The 19,052-nt window shown below is 43.3% G+C and overlaps 1 protein-coding gene across 7 annotated transcripts in view; it reads right to left on the bottom strand.

Annotated features, from left to right (window-relative positions):
- LOC148673783 (ras-specific guanine nucleotide-releasing factor 2) overlaps window positions 1-16,730 on the bottom strand; it is a 106,974-nt gene extending 90,244 nt beyond the window's left edge. For 2 of the 7 annotated variants that reach the window (XM_088630609.1, XM_088630610.1), the window contains exon 1: window positions 15,563-16,729. In XM_088630609.1, coding sequence (XP_088486735.1) covers window positions 15,563-15,838 — 276 coding nt within the window. In that variant the 5' untranslated portion in view covers window positions 15,839-16,729. Of the gene's footprint in view, window positions 1-15,562 lie in introns of all 7 variants that reach the window. The other 5 variants (XM_088630611.1, XM_088630612.1, XM_088630613.1 and 2 more) reach the window with 4 other exon arrangements.
- Between the last annotated feature and the right edge of the window lie 2,322 nt (window positions 16,731-19,052).

Genomic DNA, 19,052 nt, shown 5'->3' with positions numbered 1-19,052 from the left:
AGGCAGAACTGAAAGCTACCAACACCCTCTCCTCACACACATGCCTTATAATTTAGACATTTATATAGCACTTCCCCTGTCTGTTTCAGTAATATGGTTCACACACACAGCATTGCTGTGTGAGAAGGTTAATGGAACAGATTAGCATCATTGTGTATCAGCAGAATAGTATGATGTTGCATTGTTTAATTTTATTTAATCCTCTGTTAACTGGATAAGTCAACTGAGAACAAATTTTCATTTACAATGATGACAAGGCTAACACCTGGCGTTTCTGCCCACACTTCTGGGGATTACATGTAATTTGGAATTTCGATGCAAAACCATCTGGTCCGAAGGTTATCAAGATTCATTTCTGTCGATCCTAAACAGATGTTATGCAAACATGTTCTATAAAAACCGCATAACGTAGGGATCTGAGCTCAGATTCATGCTCCACAAATATTTCCAAAACACAATCTAAACAACTTATTCAGGAAATAAGTGTTTTTTCAAAGGCCACAGTGCCGATCAGAAAACTGTGCAGTATGCAGCAAGGCATTTGTACTGTAGTTAAACACCAATCCCATTCGTATGAGTATTTCATTTCCTGTGCACAATGTATTGTCCACAGTTTTGTGATTATTTTTTAATCTTTTGGAATTTGTAAAGAGTCATATTACTGCCCTTCACTCACATAGCGATGCCGTCAGGCATCCTGGAAGAGCCATACAGTACTTTCCCTGAAGTGTTTGCCCATACAAAGACGTCTGACCAGAGCTGTCAGCCATGAAGTGCCGGATTCCAATCATTAGCGGGCTGGGTATCGGCTGTATGCACTTACCAGACAATATAAGTCAATCACCGAACCAGGAAAAGAGCAGGGACCAGAACACAGGGTGCAGGTGTGGCCCATATGAGGGACAGCCAGAACGCAGTGCATGGGCTTGTGGCCCTGAACGAGCTAAACTCAGGTTTAGGATCATTTCTTGAGCCTGCTCATTAATATGAGCCTGCTATCACTAACATTTAACATTTCAGCATGATTCAATTTTCCTTCACAGGCATACCATTTGTTTTTTAGGACGCTTGTTAGAGACAAAAACCCTCAAGATTTCAAATCCATCACTCCCTCATGTGATCTGTTCAGACTCTGAAAGTTAAAATTTTTCCATTGAACTTTCTGTTTTCTTTTTTGAACAATAATGAATGGAAAGTTGATCGTGTTACTCTTCTGACTATATCTGGGGCTATTGTAGTCAGACAAGATCTGTCTTCAAATTCACAATTGCTCATTCTATTATGTACATGTGATCAGAGACCAACAATACCTCAGACAAGCAAAAGAGCAATGGGATTAAAAGCACAGAAATTTGCTCTGCCATATACTTTTTAAACTGAGACAATAGAGGAAACTTCTATACTTGTGAATTTTTAACATGAAAATACAAGACTAAATTGTTCTTGTTCAGAGCAGAGTGACTCAAATAAAATATTTAAAAAACAAACTAATACAGTAGCTGATACCACATGCTCTTAAAAGAAAATACATTTCTGTAACAGTTTTACTATTTTTAAAACCATTCCAGGCTAGCACCATTAGTGAAAACTCAGAAGACTCTTAGCAGGGAAAAAAATATTATTTGCATTTAAAAGAGATAATTTTGAGTTTACACAAATTATCTTGCAATATATATGCAATATTATTGTACCACACAAAGTAGCAAAGTCTTTAATAGATGAATATCATCACCCTCCTCTTTGTGCAAATGAATTAATCTTAAGAAACACATGTACTTTCGTATAAGCGCAGTAGAACACCCTGTCATTGAGCATGCCTGGGTTAAACGCATCGTTTCCCCATTTCTGTGAAAAGCAGAAATGACACAGCTTTACAAACATATTTTATTTTTAATGGCAAACTGCAGAAACATGTACTACACACAGGTTTTTACCTACTCTCTAAAAATTACACAGAATACATCAATAATGACTTAACAGTAAGATTTATACCTACTGTCTGTTTATCATTGAATCTTCAAGCAAAAAAAACTCAAAAGCTTTTAGCCTATGTTCACATAAAATACATTTAAGTCTGGAATTACACAGTAAAATGCAGGAAGTGAGTATTTCTGTGTCAGTTTGCACAGACATGAATGTGAAGAGATATGGGGAATACATTTATGGAGTCTTGTTGCTGGTGATGTGTTGGCAGCACTATCTCATTGAAAAACAAAAGTATCTCGTTAAATGCAAAACATTTTTTTTTCTCTGTGGCGCTAATCAGCTTCCTCTTGCATCGGGACAATAAAAGAATTTTGGAACGTGTACATGACAAAACAGGAAAAGGCCATTTGGTGCAATGCCCAGCCTTATCACCCTGCAGCTAACAACTGGCAGCCCACTGAAGCTCAGCAGGTGGGAGCCTGGTCAGTAGCTGGATAAGACTTCCAGGGAAAGCTAAGATTGCTCCTGGAAGAGGTGTTAGTGGGGCCAGCAGGGAGCGCTCACCCTGCGGTCTGTGTGGGTTCTAATGGCCCAGTATAGTGACAAGGACACTGTACTGTAAAAAGGCACAGTCCGTCAGATGAGATGTAAAACTGAGGTCCTGACTCTCTGTGGTCATTAAAAATCCCAAGGCGTCTCTCGAAAAGAGTAGGGGTGTCACCCCGGCATCCTGGCCAAATTTCCCATTGGCCCTTACCAATCATGGCCTCCTAATAATCCCCATCTCTGAACTGGCTTCATCACTCTGTTCTCCTCCCCACTGAGAGCTGGTGTGTGGGGAAAGTACTGGCGCATTATCCAGGTGGGGCTGCACACTGGTGGTGGTGGTGGTGGGAAGTCCACATTACCTACTGTATAAAGATCTTTGAGTGGAGTTTCCAGAAAAGCCCTATATAAGTGTATGCAAAATTATTATTATTAACTACTCAGCAGGGTAACTTGTTCTATCCACCCACAACCCATTGAGTAAAGAAGTACCTCCTGCTCTCAGTACAGTTTGAAATGTACTTCTACATAGTTTCTACTTGTGCCCCCTGGTTCATGGTTCACTGGTTACGATGAGGAAACCCACTGGCTTGACTTTGACTCCAGTTGTGGAAACATTTCCAGATCACAATGTAGGCATCAATCTATTCCTTTTCATGTTAGAAAGAGGTATACCTTTGATGCCAATATTGTAGTGAATAATGTTAACAATATATAAAAATATTATAAATACAACAGGAAACTTGGGAATAATATGGTTACACTAAAATGATTTTCTTTTCAAGTTCAAAGAATCACATTAGTATTTCAAAGAGCCTCACTTTCATCAAGAAACAATGCAAACCTTCTCTTTCCTAAACAACCAGTACGCAGTTTTTCAGCACAAAGGAAGTAATTATGTAACGTTCAGAGAACAAGCATACTTCTGTTGAATCAAACGGACGTGCTTCATTTATCCAGTCCAAAAATAAAAGCACTCGAGACCGTAGCCGTTGTGTGTGAATGTGTTAGGGTTTGATGTTTCGTGATGCTCTGTGCTCTCGGGGCTGCCATTGTACATGTGTTTTATACAGATTTTGATTATGCTTCAAAACCAGCGCAGACACAGGCACAAACTGTTTTTCACAAGGACAATTAGACAATGATGTCAGCCTCACATTTACAGTAAAAATCCCACTAAACACATACAAGGAAATTTTTTCATGCATATGCTTTATACATCAGCTCTTTGAGAAATTATTTTTCAGTAAAGATGTATCCCACTATTCTTTATTAATGTGCTGCTTATGTGCTATTGACAAAAACAGCTCACTTGCAAATTATTCTCAAGAAACGGCCATATACACTGTAGTACAATACAACAAGAGCACTAATTGGCTGAGATTTTGTTTCTAAATTGTACGGTTTGTACTTATTCTGTCATGTTCAACTCAAATGGCAAGCAAAAACTGTCTGTTCATGAGGTTGGAATGAACAAAAAGTTGCTCACAAAAAATAAGTGAATATCAACAGCTCTACTTTGTATGCCACCATTATCTTTGTAGTTGTGAGTGGCCTATTTTAATTTCTTAAAACACTGCCATTAGTACTGCTACGAAAAATTGAGAATCGTTTTAACCAACTGAAGTACTCACTAAAGCCATAACTTATGAATACTAAATCGTACTGCTGTTCTTATTTCCCAATGAAACACTAAAGATATCTTTACTACTGCTTTGCTCATGGAGTGCCCTTTATTAAAAGCCATGGGGAAATTGTTAATAACAGTGCAACGGTGCCAGGTGTCATTCTCACCTTTTGTGTTATTCAATTCAGTAGATGTTACACACCTACAGTCCAGGCAGGCATTCCATGTCTCTGTGCTGCTATTGTTGCTTAGGCTGTCTGCCATGCAAGCTACTTACAGAGAAAAAGTATTCTGAAGGGGAGAAATGAGAAACAAATCAGGAGGTTGGAAGCACAAACGAGGCTGTTAGTCTCTTGCTCAGTTGGTTGCTGATCTGTCCCAGAACCTCTCCAATGAGGAGTGCTACCCAGGCGTCCTTGGGCTGTGCTTCGGATTTTCAGATGGAGGCAGAGGCTCTATCCATGGCCACTGGGATTTCAGAAGGCCTGGCAATCTGCGTGCTCTTCTCTGTGCTGTACCAACAGGGCTTTGCGATGCTTATTTTACAGCCTATGACCACCGCCATAAGCAGTCAGCTGTGACTGGCCGCCTTCTCAAAATCTACACTTCTCCAACATGGTCGCAACAGATACGCGACAAGTGCAGAATCCCCAAAAATGTTTATCCCTGGCAAGAGGCTTGGCAGTCCAGAGCCGAACGCGCAAAGCTCTGTGAAGGTGGCCCCTTACAAACAGGTCAAACAAGTGCACGTTTGAAGGGGTGCTAACCTGCCCCCTACAAGCTGGGCAAGTTGTCCTCAAATCAGGGGCCGTAAGGTACATTTAAGAAGCCAACATTCAACAGTGCACTTCCAGAGCAAAGTCTGGACATCCTCATCCCTTCTGGGCTGGTGTGAATGACGAGTCCCATAACCCGGAGACGCAAAATGGGTGAGAAATGACCGTCACTTCAAAAATAATGAAGATAAGAAATGTAAAAAGAATGGCAAAAAGAGATTCTACAGCCACAGTGTAACCTGTTTTATGAGGAAACTGAACCTCACAGCACCTTGGCAACGGCAACTACAGCAGTTTTGAATCTGTGTTTTTTTCTGTGGGGAAAAAAAAGCTGTTTTGGACAAGATATGTCACTGCTCTTGAAAACGTTTTTTGGAAAACAGAAAAACTCATTCATTGAACTGGACTGGATATGACAGAAGGAAGACCCTCCTTATCTGCGGAAAAGCATGTTCTGTTTTTCAATAAGTGCAAAGTGTTGCATACAGCAGTACATCAGCAAGAATACCACACTACAGTACCTAACCAGCCCATAAATCAAATGTGCAGAAACACGAATGCTGAATATAATTTTAGAAACACTCCTCTTTTGTGGAGCAGAATTCCTGCTTTTGCTGCCGAAAGCTTTTTAACATTTGAATGAATTTGCTTCATTTAAGGAACATTATTAACCTCCACGTTGGGAAAAGAATTCTGAAATCTGGCGCCCCGTTTCTCACTGTATTCTGTAAAAAAAATATCAATTTCTCGATTCTTTAAAATGGAGTAGTGCGCTGGAACGTTGACCACGCTCTGGCAGCCTGGCACTTAAGCGCTGGTGATGCAGACCCCCGGATGACAGGCCGATCTTCTGTGTGTGCTGAAAGGGGGACACCGCGGGACAAGTGCCATATGGCTGCATCAGCAGCCATGTCACCCTGCAACTCACCACTGGCAGCCCACTGAAGCTCAGCAGGTGTGAGCCTGGTCAGTACCTGGAGGGGAGACCTCCTGGGAAAAACTAAGGTTGCTGCTGGAAGAGGTGTTAGTGGGGCCAGCAGGGGGCGCTCACCCTGTGCTCTGTGTGGGTCCTAATGCCCCAGTATAGTGATGGGGACACTATACTGTAAAAAGGCGCCGTCCTTTGGATGAGACGTAAAAGGGTGACAGGGTGACATGGCTGCTGATGCAGCCATATGGCACTGAGGTCCTGACTCTCTGTGGTCATTAAAAATCCCAGGGCGTTTCTCGAAAAGAGTAGGGGTGTAACCCTGGCGTCCTGGCCCAATTTCCCATTGGCCCTTACCAATCATGGCCTCCTCATCATCCCCATCTCTGAACTGGCTTCATCACTCTGCTCTCCTCCCCACTGAGAGCTGGTGTGTGGGGAGCGTTCTGGCGCACTATGGCTGCCGTCGCATCATCCAGGTGGGGCTGCACACTGGTGGTGGTGGAAGGGGTCCCCATTACCTGTAAAGACCTCTGAGTGGAGTGTCCAGAAAAGCGCTATATAAGTGTAAGCAATTATTATTAATTATTAATTATTCTAATGCTGAATTTAACTTGTTGGATTGTCTGGGCTCGCTGGCTTGTTGCTCCATGTGTAAGAGCTGGTGACAAGGCGCTGACCCTTTGAAAGGCATGCTGCTGTTCCCTTTTCTGGGATTACTGCTGTCTGTGGGCTGTTGCTCCTGGGGATTTGCCTTGAGCGCTAATCTCTCTTTGTGTGGTTCTGGAGCAGCACTGAGTACACTCATCGCCAAGCTAAACCACTGTTGCAAAATGCAACACAGCGACCGTGCAAGAAACTCTTCACAGTTCGATCTCTCCTTTTCAATTTGTCTAGGAACTAAGACGTCACGTCAGAAGGACCCCCTTGATTTTGTTCTCTAGGCTTCCGTAGCGCTGCGCCGAATCTCAATCCGTTTTGTTCTGCAGATGCAAAATCCAGCATGATCTGATAAACATCATCCTGTTGCTGATGATGTTGATGAAACAACAGAGACGAGTAACCATCCCCCTGTGGAACGTGTGAGATTGTTTCACCAGAAAGACAAAAATCAATGCGCAAGGGCCAAAGATGCTGCATTAACATACTGTACATTCCACGCTGGTAAAGATTTGGTTTTTAAAACACTACCCTTTGTATTTCAAAGGAATTACTGTCTCTGTGAACATGCAGTGTACCCGTGCCCTTTCGATCATTAAGAAGTTTTCTGAATTACTTCATGGCGCAGAACAGTTTTCTCATTATCACTGCATATTCTGCGCCTGAAAACAGAGGATCACGCAGGGTTGATTTTGCTGTTTGTGCAGAGTGTCTGAGCTGGTGTGTGGGTGGCTGTGGGTGTGTGACTGAGCAGGAAGGCTGTTGGCTGCAGTCAGGGACTTGCACAGGGCTGCACTGAAAATCCCTTCAGAGAGAACGGCAGGGTCGTCTTTTGGTGTCGGGAACTGACTGTACTCGCCAGGCGAGGAGGGGAACAGCCAGAAACACACTGCCAGCATCTTCAGCACGCATCACCCAAGACCACGTACTGTGGGGCAAATGAATGTGATTTTAATTCGATTCCCTCTCTTATTAAATACTGTACTTGGGCAGGTGCAGCAAACAGAAAACGCCGCACTTGGCTCAGAGATTTCCATTCCATAAACTGAACACGAACAACGCAGTCTGACAGTTCACACAGGTGTAACAAGATCCCCTTTTTAACGAGGGGTAACAAGATTACACTAATGGGATGGTAATGGCAGCGAGAGACAGGCTTCCATTCTTTGCATATAATGGAATTTCACCAGAACCCGACAGTCTTCTGTTTCGATCACTGACTTGTCTGGGGTATTTGTTTAAGGCAATTTGCGAGGTTTATTCACTCATTAATGTGGTGAGGATTTGATCCTGTCTGGTGCTGTTACATACTTGGTCGAGGTGTTAGGATGCAATTTAATGTTGATGAGTCAGAAGAACATTCACTGCGCGGATAAGCGAGCAGCCGCTTGAGGAAATTAAAGGAAACGCTAAAATTGTGCATTGCTGATGTCCCACTGGTTTGCTTTAAAATGCCGACAAACACCTGTTTCCTTTACCGTTAGCAATCTTCTGCATCATTGCCCTGAAGCAGAGAAGATCGTGCGATGAAAAGGAAGAATCGACACTGAAAGGAAGAAGACCAAGTTAGCTCTTCAAGACTTCTTCAAGGTCTGGGGACACAAGTGGAAAATTAAGTTTGGGAACATTCAAGACAACAGCCCTGCACTTATGTCTCTATGTTGGCTGCCTATCTAGGCACATTTTCAATATAAGATCTTGTTACTGACTTTTAAGGCTCTAATAATAATAATAATCTGGCTCCATCTTACATCTGTGGACTCCTCCATGTTTCTACTCCCTCTGTTTAGGCTCCGCTCAGGTGAGGCTGGCCCTTTGATCACTGTACCTGGGAATGAATCCCGGACTTTTGGTGACCATATTTTTTCTGTCGCTGCTCCAGTGTTATGGAACGCCCCTCCTCCAACTCTCCTCGAATCTAAACTCAAAACTCATCTCTTTGCTAGGGCCTATGCCTGACTGACCTACTGTACATTCGGTCTGTATGAACCTGTACGCTCTTGTTTTTTCCCCCCATTTACTTTTTATTGTACTTTTTGTCTTTTTCTTTATCCTTGGGTTTATTACAATAATTCACCCATGGTATTCTTTAAATAAAAGTTATGAATAGAATTATTTGATACGGTACAGTACTAGCACCCAAATAAGCAAGATGGACCAAACGGACTAAACATAAAGGATACAAATGAGAGTAAGTCATTCAGCCCATTTAATCAATTTGGTAGGTGGTACCTAAATGATCCACTGGCCTTATCCAGATGATAATAATAATGAACAAAACCTGGGTATTGGCTTCAACAACAAGGATGTGTAAATGGGTTCCACACTCCCACAACTCTTTGTGTAAGCACCTCCTGTTCTCAGATTCAAACAAATTACCCAGTTTACCCTTCTCTGGCTTGTGTTTGACTGCTGATGCCGACAAAGGCCATGAGGTTAAGTTTGTCACACCTCCTCTTGTCTGTAACCTTCCCTATGTTCCAATGTAAGTACAGTACTGTGGATTCCCCACTCTAAAGATGTTTCACTTAGTTGAAACACTTGCTTGTTCACTTGTGCTCCTCAGTAACGGCTCTTACTGTAGTTCCAGCTAGGATCTCATACATCCTCTCAGTGTTGTGTAACCGGTTCAGTCTTTCTATGTAACTTTACAGCTTGCTTGATGCCTGCCTATCAAATCACTTCCCCTGTTGGTCACAGATTTCACTTGGCTCACAAGAAACCCTGAGACAGCTTACAACAATTTACACAAAGGGTCTCTGCACAATGGGGGGCTTGTTATACAAGCTATTTAATTGTTTGCAGAGTTCAGGCATGTAATGGCATTAATATTTGTTTGGTCGTGACACTATTTTTGCCATGTAATTTTCTTTATACAGTACATCATAGAACTGTTTTATTACTCTGATGTTTTTTCTACCAGCGTAATGTAAATGTGTGATTATCACCTTGATTACTCTGCTGTTTTACACTGCACATGGAGTGAAGCCAATACTGTATATGTTTTTTTTCCATTTTACCACTGTGCATTGTTCAAACATTTTAACAATGTTATTAACATATACCAACTTCTTATGCAAATGATCATTAAACATTATACATTTTCCTGTTTCATAACATCCCCCAAGAGCCCACTCCTCACCTGCTGTCTTTTGAAACCTCTCCAGTGCACAGGTAAGCCAGCTTTTCGGGCACAAATACCCAGAGCTGCATACAACAAAGCCCACCCTCGTACCATCACATGATGTACTACACTACTGTATATAATATGTATGGTTAAAAGACAATAGTAACCCTCTCTTCACACTCTACAATGTCAAATTGGCCCTCGCTCTCGACCTGCTTTGTAATCACTGCACTGCAAGTCACCTGCAGTCTGATCCTGCCTGGCAACACATCCATGCTCAAACCTTGTAAGTTTGTAATTTATAATTTTCTTTTATTACGAGACCCATTTTGTTTAGCCACGTATCTGACTGATCGTCTCTCACTGTAGCCTGCCAAGATCGTGTGCGAAGATACATGCTATTGGAAGATTTGACCATCAGACTGGTCTGAACATTTTCCTTCTACTAATTCAACCATCCATGGTCTCACTGCTTAATCCAGTTCAGGACCACAGGGAAGCAGGTGCCTATCCCAGCAAGTACAGGCCACAAGATGAGATGTGCCCTGGATAGGACACCAGTCCATTACAAGCCACACACAGACAGACTTTCCCAGAAGCTTATTAACCTACAGTACCTGTTCATCTTTGGGCTGTGGGAGAAAACCACAGCACCAGGCGAAAACCCACGCACCCACAGGGAGAATATACAACCTCAGGTCCAGAATGGAGACCCAGGCTATTAGCAATGTTAACAACTGTGCCACCAATTCAATGCAGCTGAAATAAAAGATGACAGTCCTTGGGTTCTTAATCATAGCATCTGATCTGCACAGGAGATCCAGGCTAACCTCTAAAGGAGGGCTTGTTATAGTCTGACAAAGCTTTTAGCTCTGAAGGACTGTTGGATGAGAAATCTAACAAAAGTTCATTCTGCAGGACCTGCATGACTGAAAAAAGGTTCCCGAAGACTGATTTTAATTTGCTGGGGCTCCATTTTTTTGTCTGCTTAATCTTTCGGAAATGAGAGCAATGAACCTTATAGGATTTTTTTACTTGCACGCCTAGTAGGGAAAATCATTTCTATCTGTGTTCAACTCTCACTTCTAATCTTCCAGTTCTCTGCTTGAAACAAAAGTCTTTCTATGCTAAGTTACATAATTTACCATATCAGTTAAGCACTGTACAATTAAACGTATGAATCAAAGCTTTGATTTCAAATTATTTTAGTGATCTTACATTTCACTACTCCCTACCACCTTCAAAAAAGGTTTAGATTGGAATAGATTAATTTTGTTTAACCAACCCACCTGACCTGGCCCACAGTAAGTCTAGTTTTCTTCTCATTAAAAGGTGCCCATTGCCCAACAGTGGTGGGTGTAATTTCTGCTTTCTCTGCAAGCTCCAGATCTTATTAAAGCTCATAACACTATGTTTACATCCATGCATAATGTCTAAAGGCTTTCACATTATACAACCAGAGGCAAATCACTCATGCAATGAAAATTGTTTCATCAGAGCATTAACAAACATGAACAGAGACAGCTCTTACTTCAGCCCTGCCTCATTCTACCTAAATTAATGCACAGTGTTGGAAATAATAATTCCTCACACTTATATAGCGCTTTTCTGGACACTCCACTCAGAGCTCTTCACAGGTAATGAGGATCCCCTCCACCACCACCAATGTGCAGCCCCACCTGGATGATGTGACGGCAGCCATAGTGCGCCAGAACGCTCCCCACACAGCAGCTCTCAGTGGGGAGGAGATCACAGTGATGAAGCCAGTTCAGAGAGGGGGATTATAAGGAGGCCATGGGTGGTAAAGACCAGGGGGAAATTTTGGCCAGGACACCGGGGTAACACCCCTTCTCTTTTCCAGAAACGCCCTGGTTTTTAATGACCACAGAGAGTCAGGACCTCAGTTTAACATCTTATCCAAAGGACAGCGCCTGTTTAGTATAGTGTCCCCGTCACTATACTGGGGCTTTAGGACCCACATAGACCGCAAGGTGAGCGCCCCCTTCGGGCCCCATTAACACCTCTTCCAGCAGCAACCTTAGTTCTTCCCAGGAAGTACTGGCCAAGCTCACACCTGCTTCACTTCAGTGGGCTGCCAGTGTGAGTTGCAGGCTGAAATAACTGCTGACTAGAGCTGGAAAGACTTTCACACAAATTGCAGTTGCCTGCTGCACACATAGGGCCCACAGATTCTGTAATGTGTGTTATATTCTGAGCTTCATGTTGTCCCTATGCATTTCCTACAACCCACCTCTGCATTCAATAATGTCATTTACTTGTACTTAATTTTGTAAAATGACAAAATGCTGCATACACTACAAGACCTGGACACTCATACTGAAGATTTCTAGGGCAAAAAGAATAATAAATGACAGCAAAAAGGAAGCATCAAAAAATGAAATATTGTGATTGTGGAATTGTGAGACCTGTAAATTCAATATTTGGTAGAAGTGATGTACCTCTGGCAGCAAGACTTACAGCCATAAGTCTTTTGTAACAGTTTGCATCCAGATCAAAAAGGTACTATCTGACCACAAAACGCTGACATGTTTGCAGCACCATTTACTGTACGTGCTTTGTTGCAAGCACCATATGGGATCCGAGATATAATAATTTTTTTTCAGTTACATACAACCCCCGTTGGGGGAATGGCGAGGATACTGTTGATCCACAGACATTTCTCCCATCTCAGCCACTGGGCTCTGTAATTAGCTGCTGGCCTCATGGTGACATCTCCAGCAGTGTCCCTGTTGCCTGGTTGCTCAGCTGGAAAGGACAGCGTGATTTAGGCAGTGCCTTCCACTTCTTAATGACTGACTTCACCAGGCTCACGGCGATGTGTTGAAATGTGTTTATCCCCTTCTCCAGGTCTGTGCTTTATGCAACATATACTGTATTATGCAATCATATGAACCACTATTACTACTCACAAAGGCCACTCATCTAAATGTGCAGCTCATTCAGCTAATGGTAAGGTAAATTAATTTAGGTTTACCACAGCAAAGAGTCTGAATACTTATACGGATGAAAAATGTCATTGCATTATTTGTTTTACCTATCCCTGTTTATCTGTTTTGAAATGTGTGAAATAGGTTGTGTATCTAACAAATGTTCAGGAATTATTTTGCAAGGCACTGTAACTAAATATTGGGATTAAAGAATAACTTCTCTGTTCAAGAACTATAGGTTGCAGATGAAGTGGTGTGCAACCCTAGCTTTGAAGTTACATCACAACACTAATTATCCAGAAAGAACAGAGCAGTACAGATGCTAGTGAGCTAATGAGACACGGGTAAGGATTTTCTCAGTAACCATGAAGCACAAGGCTTCCGGGAGGTAAGCTAATGCTTCTTCTTGTGACTGCAGACTGGCTGTAAAATGAAAACTGGTAGCACTACTTGCAAAATGACTGCTGGGGCGATTTAAAATCACACTTGTGCCTTCTGGCCTTCCATATGAGCAGACATTGATTCTATTTAATATTTATACGTATTCCAGATGATTGAATCATCAAATCAATAGCATACAGGATTGTATTTACCTGCAGCAATCCCAATTATTAACCATTATGAACAGTAATGGTTTTCAGATTCAAACTCAATTGGCCTTAGACATCTCTGCTCAGGGCCAGAACAAGACAGCTGTGTAAGACTTGGGGGTCTTATTTGGGGGGAATTTGAAATTGATGCAGGAAAATGCCCCAGTTTTGGTTGTGTACTCAGTCTGTAAAAGTTATTATAAATGTAAATTAATCCAAAAAAGCAGGTTTTTAATGATCCATTAGAAATAAGATTCCATCTATATACCAGCCTGTTAAAACATTGATATAATGGAGAAATATCAATGTTTAAGTAATACTGACAGGTAGGAGCAGTAAGTGGCATACTGTAAGCAAAAGTTAATTAACTTATGTCATCATTAGTGACAACTTAGCTGACATTATCGATAAATGTGTAAAAATGGTTGTTTTTATTTTTCATTTTTTGTTTTTTTAAAATCTATCATTTTAAAGCAGCCCATAATGTTAAACATTACTTAACGGTTTAGTTAAATCACTGAAGGATCAAGAGACGACAGAAGATCCTCAGTAGGGGTGTATGGTAAAGTTTATTATACATCACTTCACACGTGACAGAGAAAAGACCGAACAATTTGTTGTTTTGTGTCTCAACTGTTCTGCTCTATATTTCAAGTGTTGCACACGGCTGAGATTTAAAAGCCAAACCAAGAATCTTAACTGAAATTCTACTTGACGCCTTCCTAAAAGCGGCTTAGCTTCCCCCAAGTTTATTTAAAAAGTTGTGAAAACGAACGGTTTTGTAGCGCTAGATTGAGCACGTTTAACCTGAACGTATTTTAATCATCGATCGACAAACAAAAGTGCTTCCAAAACGATAACACGACAGAAGACGGAACCCGCCTCTCAGAAGAGCTCGCCTCCCCGCGGTGTCGAGGAACTGAGCGCTGCGGGTGTCAACAGGTTTGCTCCGAACTTCAGTGCGCGCTTCGGTGGAGCCCGGACACACGCCCAGCAGAGAAAAGAAACCTGATTGTAACGAGAGGGTCGACTGCGTTAAAAACCAGATATTATCTTTCGTGAAGTCATATTTTTGTACTGTGCGTAAATAACTGTTTCCACTGAAGATTCAGGGAAGAACCTGGGTGTTGATTTGCAAAATGTTGGTGCGTTCACATGCAGTGCCCAACGTGGCTGTACTGTTGAAGACACGATAAAGTGGCACAGGTACGGTGCAACAATGTATTAAAAATAAATTAATATTGTAAAAAAAAAAATCGTACCTGTTAAGTACTGCATTTCCCCCCCGGTACGATACAATGTGTGTTGTACTGGGCTTTTATGTAATATTGCACAAAACTTAACACCGAAGGAAAGAAAAGGTCTGTCCCATAAAACACGTCTTTTCTGAGGAAAACATACTGCCACATAGAGGACACTGACCCCCTAAACAGCGATTAGCCGGGTTGTATTTTGTGACGAGAGGGCGATATTCACTGCGTTCAGTCTTCGACGTGTGTGTACCAGGGCTGAGCCTCTTCAGGCGCCCAGCAGACATCGAGCAGCCCCGCATTTCTCATTTCTGAAGGCGAGTTTGGTTGCAGAAAGTCCGTCCATAAGAGCTTCAGGTTACCTTACAAGTAACTCAAAGTCATACGCAGTATTATCACAGAGAAGAGAAATACGTGTTAATCTTCAGGATGTTGTCGCTAAGTACAGTATAGTGTTCAGAGCTTTCGAGGCTGATTTTACAAAAAAAAAAAGTCCACCTTTTAAATTGGAATCACAAGCCCTTTGCGTCTCCACTAAATACCTAATTAGCAAAACCTTTGAGTGCGGGATGCTTTAAATACATATTATTAATGAAGATGTAGTTAAAATGTCAAGCTTGCAATTATCTGCACGGTACATCTCGGTTCAGTTGAGTAAACTGTCTCAATCAACAGCTGGCCAAAATCAATGCGCCTTACTGTAAACTACACAGGACTGAAATGCGAGTTAAACGGGCTTGAGGATTTGTCATAAACGTCACCTGTTAACTCCGATTGCGAGATAGGTGCGGTACCACACGCAGCGCCAATGGTGTTAAGTGAAAAGCAAGTCGCCCTCTTGGGCGATCGGTAGACTTTTGGCGATTTTAACCGAGGAGCACAGTCGCAACTTTGAACCGGCCAAATGACAAAACTCCCGAAACCGAGCGACGTTAAGTGCGATGCGAACACACTTAACGCCGATAAAGCCGTTTGCCGCAAATAACAGCGAGCTAGACTTCAGAATTTGCGCGGCTGTCAATCTGGTAACGGAGGTGCTGACGGATCTCCCCCTGCAGATATCCCCTTCTCTGGAGTCCTCTGGACAGTGCCCAGATGCGCTAACAACGGCCAGGCGTGCCTCACGCCACAGAATGGTTTGGAAAGTACATCTGCGTGGACATTCCCCGAGTTATATAACTTACCTGTTTGTCCAGAGTTTCCTTGCCCGCCGCGGACATTTTCGGCGCAGGCACCCTCTCGCACGTGCATCCCTCTAACAAATAGATCCCAGCAGGTCTGGCGCTCTGCTCGTTCTCGAAGTAAAAGAGGACATTTTGGTAGAGAGCGAAATACTTTTCGTGCCACCGACTGTTCTCCGCCGTCTTCTTGCTGAGGTAGCCGCGCTTGGTCCCCTCTTTGCGCGCAACCACGGAGAGGTATAAAGCGTGCCCTTCATTGTATCGTACCGTCTTCTGCATTTTCCACCCCGATTAAAAGCGCCGTTCCCTCGACACCATAGCCTTCAACTTTCCCCCGTCGTCGGAGCGAGAAGGGTGAAAAGGGGCGCATTGACGTGCAAGAGAACCCCAAGCTCACCAAGGCGCACGGAAAAGTTTGCGGGAGAGAGCCGCGCCACAAGCCATATCCAAATCAGCCCAGGCGAGGATCTATCCGGAGGAGTAACGGGACCAATCCATGACTGCTTCGTTGACAAAATAGGCACAATTAAGCCAAACCCACAGATAAGAGTGAAGGAAACAAACTGGAATTAAAAGAAGGTCGAAGCTAAACGCAACAGGGAATATTACATATATTTACTGTATATTAGCATCCACCGAACAGACGGTAAAACAGAATCACGAGTGAAATCTGCTTTAATCGGCTTTAACACCAATTTAAAGAGACAGGGCTGGTCGCCACTGGCTGCTTTTATCTTGTGTAGTTCTCGATTTTAAAGGGATGGCACCGCGGTTCAACAAAACCCTCTTTTTTTTTTGCATTGCTAGAAAAATAAAGGCGGAGCCAAACTGCTTTGTTCCGTTTAAGTGTCCAGGGTTTTAATTAGGAAGAAGAAAATTGTTGGTTCACAATGCGTCGGCTTGTGTGTGCTTCTCTCTCCCTGTGTGACTGCGCAAACACAACCGTTCATTAGTAACACCATCAAGATTCCGCTTTCTCTTTCTGACAACGACTTTTCGAGTCGCTGCTTCTACTCGGAGATATGAAAGCCACAGGTCCTCAGGAGATAAAAGCCAGTGCCCGCAAATTAGAAGTTAAGAACCTCGTTTTGTTGTATGGTTTTACGTCTTCAGCAATGAAAAAAAAAGAGAGAGTACGTGTGCGTCAAGAAAAATAAGAAAAAAAAAACATGAATATTTGCAAATTCTGGCAAGAGATTGAATAGCTTTAGAGTCGGTATGAATTTAAAATATTTTTTGTGTGTTTATATTGACTTGCTAACCTGCTCTTCGCAAGCTTCTGTTAGACGTCAGTATTGTACAATTGTCCTTTCGTCATAAACTTACCTATAGAATGTATTGACACTGTGTGTAATGACGTCGGTGAAAGCTCAAAGTTTATTGTTCTGCACAACGTACAAAGTGAAGGAAGTTTTAAGGTTACAACACCGTACTGTGCGTAATAAAAATTCGCCTTTTACGCGTCTCGGAGTTTTTAAAAACAGTTGTATAAAATCGCTGCCGTCGCCTGGAATGAGCAACATTTCTAAGGGTAAATTCAAGAACCAACAAGGCAATAGATGGGTGTTTTATTTAGCGTGAATAGCCTTTAAGATAACTCCCTAACAACATGATTGTACACCTTTTGACTCAAAGATTTAACCTCCCTAAAAACAGAGGAAAAGCACAGACGTCAGCCCAGGTGAGCAGTAGGTGGATCTACAGTAGCTACTGTACCAATTAAGTAACTTCATTAAGATTCAATTACAAGACCTGTGTGCTGAGCTATAGTAGAACTCCATAAAACTTGACAACTGAGGGTGGGATTGCTTCACCACGAAAGGGATCTAACTCGATCGTGATGCTTAGGCTCCAGTGCAGACGCCGACTGAGAAAGGCCACGAAACTGGTGTCATGTTTTTGTTTTTTTTACCGCGGTCACCTGCAAGCAATAGTTATAATAAAGTAGTTCAGGGGGGTAGCTGCGTCAGCATGCGTAGGCTGCAAAGGAACAAGTAATAGGTTTATTCCATGCTGAAAAAGAAGAAGAAAGAGAACACAACGTTTCGGCCGTGGAGCCGAAGGTGAAGAAGGCTCCACGGCCGAAACGTTGTGTTCCCTTTCTTCTTTTTTTTCAGCATGGAATAAACCTATTAATAGTTATAATAAAGCCAGCCAGTCTTTCTGGCAGGCTGATGTCCGCTTCTAAGAGTAAGGCAAGCATCGCAGCGCAGTCATTAACATCAGCCACAGACTCTGCACCTGCCGGTTTCGAGTACACGCCACGTTCCCTAGACAACGGCAAATTCCGCTACGCGACCAGGACCGGGTCCGCTGCTCTCGGACAATTCTACCCGGTCGTGAAGGATTCGAGGGGTGACGTCACTACGTAACGTTCAGTGCCGCTGAGCCCTGTTACACCGGGGACGGTCTGAGAGCAAAATAATAGTCCATAGTCCATTACCGTTGTTAACGGCGTAACTAAATTACTGTATATTCGTTTTCATGACGATGTGGCTGGACTGGACTTCCATTTTGACTACACGGGTTATTGCAGGTTTCAAGCTCTGATGATCAAATTGCAAACACGTTCGGTGGCACTAAAACCTTAGATTTTAAGTCACCTGTAACTTCTATCAGAGAACAGGTCATGCTGATGGAAATCCGGCTTCAGTCTGTTGAGTCTGAAGTGGAGATAAGTAATGCCATGGCATGCTCAGTCTAGTTGAAGTGCAAGCTGGTTATCAGAGTTCAGACTCAATAGTTTCAGTAGTGAGACCGAACAGTCAGCCTGTCAGTTCCATGGCCTGGCGCTAAGCCAGACATCAGAATGACTGCACTGATATCCGTGTCGCACATTTTAAAACCATGCACTGTGTAACACAACTGAATTCAGTAATTTGGCAGTGTGGTGACTAGTTATGCTGCCTCATAGCAATGGTCCTTGGTTTCTCTAACAGAAGGCCAGTGTGTCTGCTGGCTGTCCAGTCCTGGTTCTGGAGGGCCGGTGTGTCTGCAGGCAGTCCAGTCCTGGTTCTGGAGGGCCGGTGTGTCTTCAGGCAGTCCAGTCCTGGTTCTGGAGGGCCGGTGTGTCTTCAGGCAGTCCAGTCCTGGTCCTGGAGGGCTGGTGTGTCTGCAGGCTGTCCAGTCCTGGTACTGGAGGCTGATGTGTCTGCAGGCTGTCCAGTCCTGGTCCTGGAGGGCCGGTGTGTCTGCAGGCTGTCCAGTCCTGGTCCTGGAGGGCCGGTGTGTCTGCAGGCTGTCCAGTCCTGGTCCTGGAGGGCCGGTGTGTCTGCAGGCTGTCCAGTCCTGGTCCTGGAGGCTGCTGTGTCTGCAGGCTGTCCAGTCCTGGTACTGGAGGCTGATGTGTCTGCAGGCTGTCCAGTCCTGGTCCTGGAGGGCTGGTGTGTCTGCAGGCTGTCCAGTCCTGGTACTGGAGGCTGGTGTGTCTGCTGGCTGTCCAGTCCTGGTCCTGGAGGGCCAGTGTACCTGCAGGTTTCCGTTTGAGCTCAGC

This window comes from Lepisosteus platostomus, chromosome 4, assembly GCF_059453375.1.
Source record: "Lepisosteus platostomus isolate fLepPlt1 chromosome 4, fLepPlt1.hap1, whole genome shotgun sequence".
Taxonomy (NCBI): domain Eukaryota; kingdom Metazoa; phylum Chordata; class Actinopteri; order Semionotiformes; family Lepisosteidae; genus Lepisosteus; species Lepisosteus platostomus.
The sequence above is the reverse complement of the archived record's forward strand: the minus strand, read 5'-3'. Positions and strand labels throughout refer to the sequence as shown.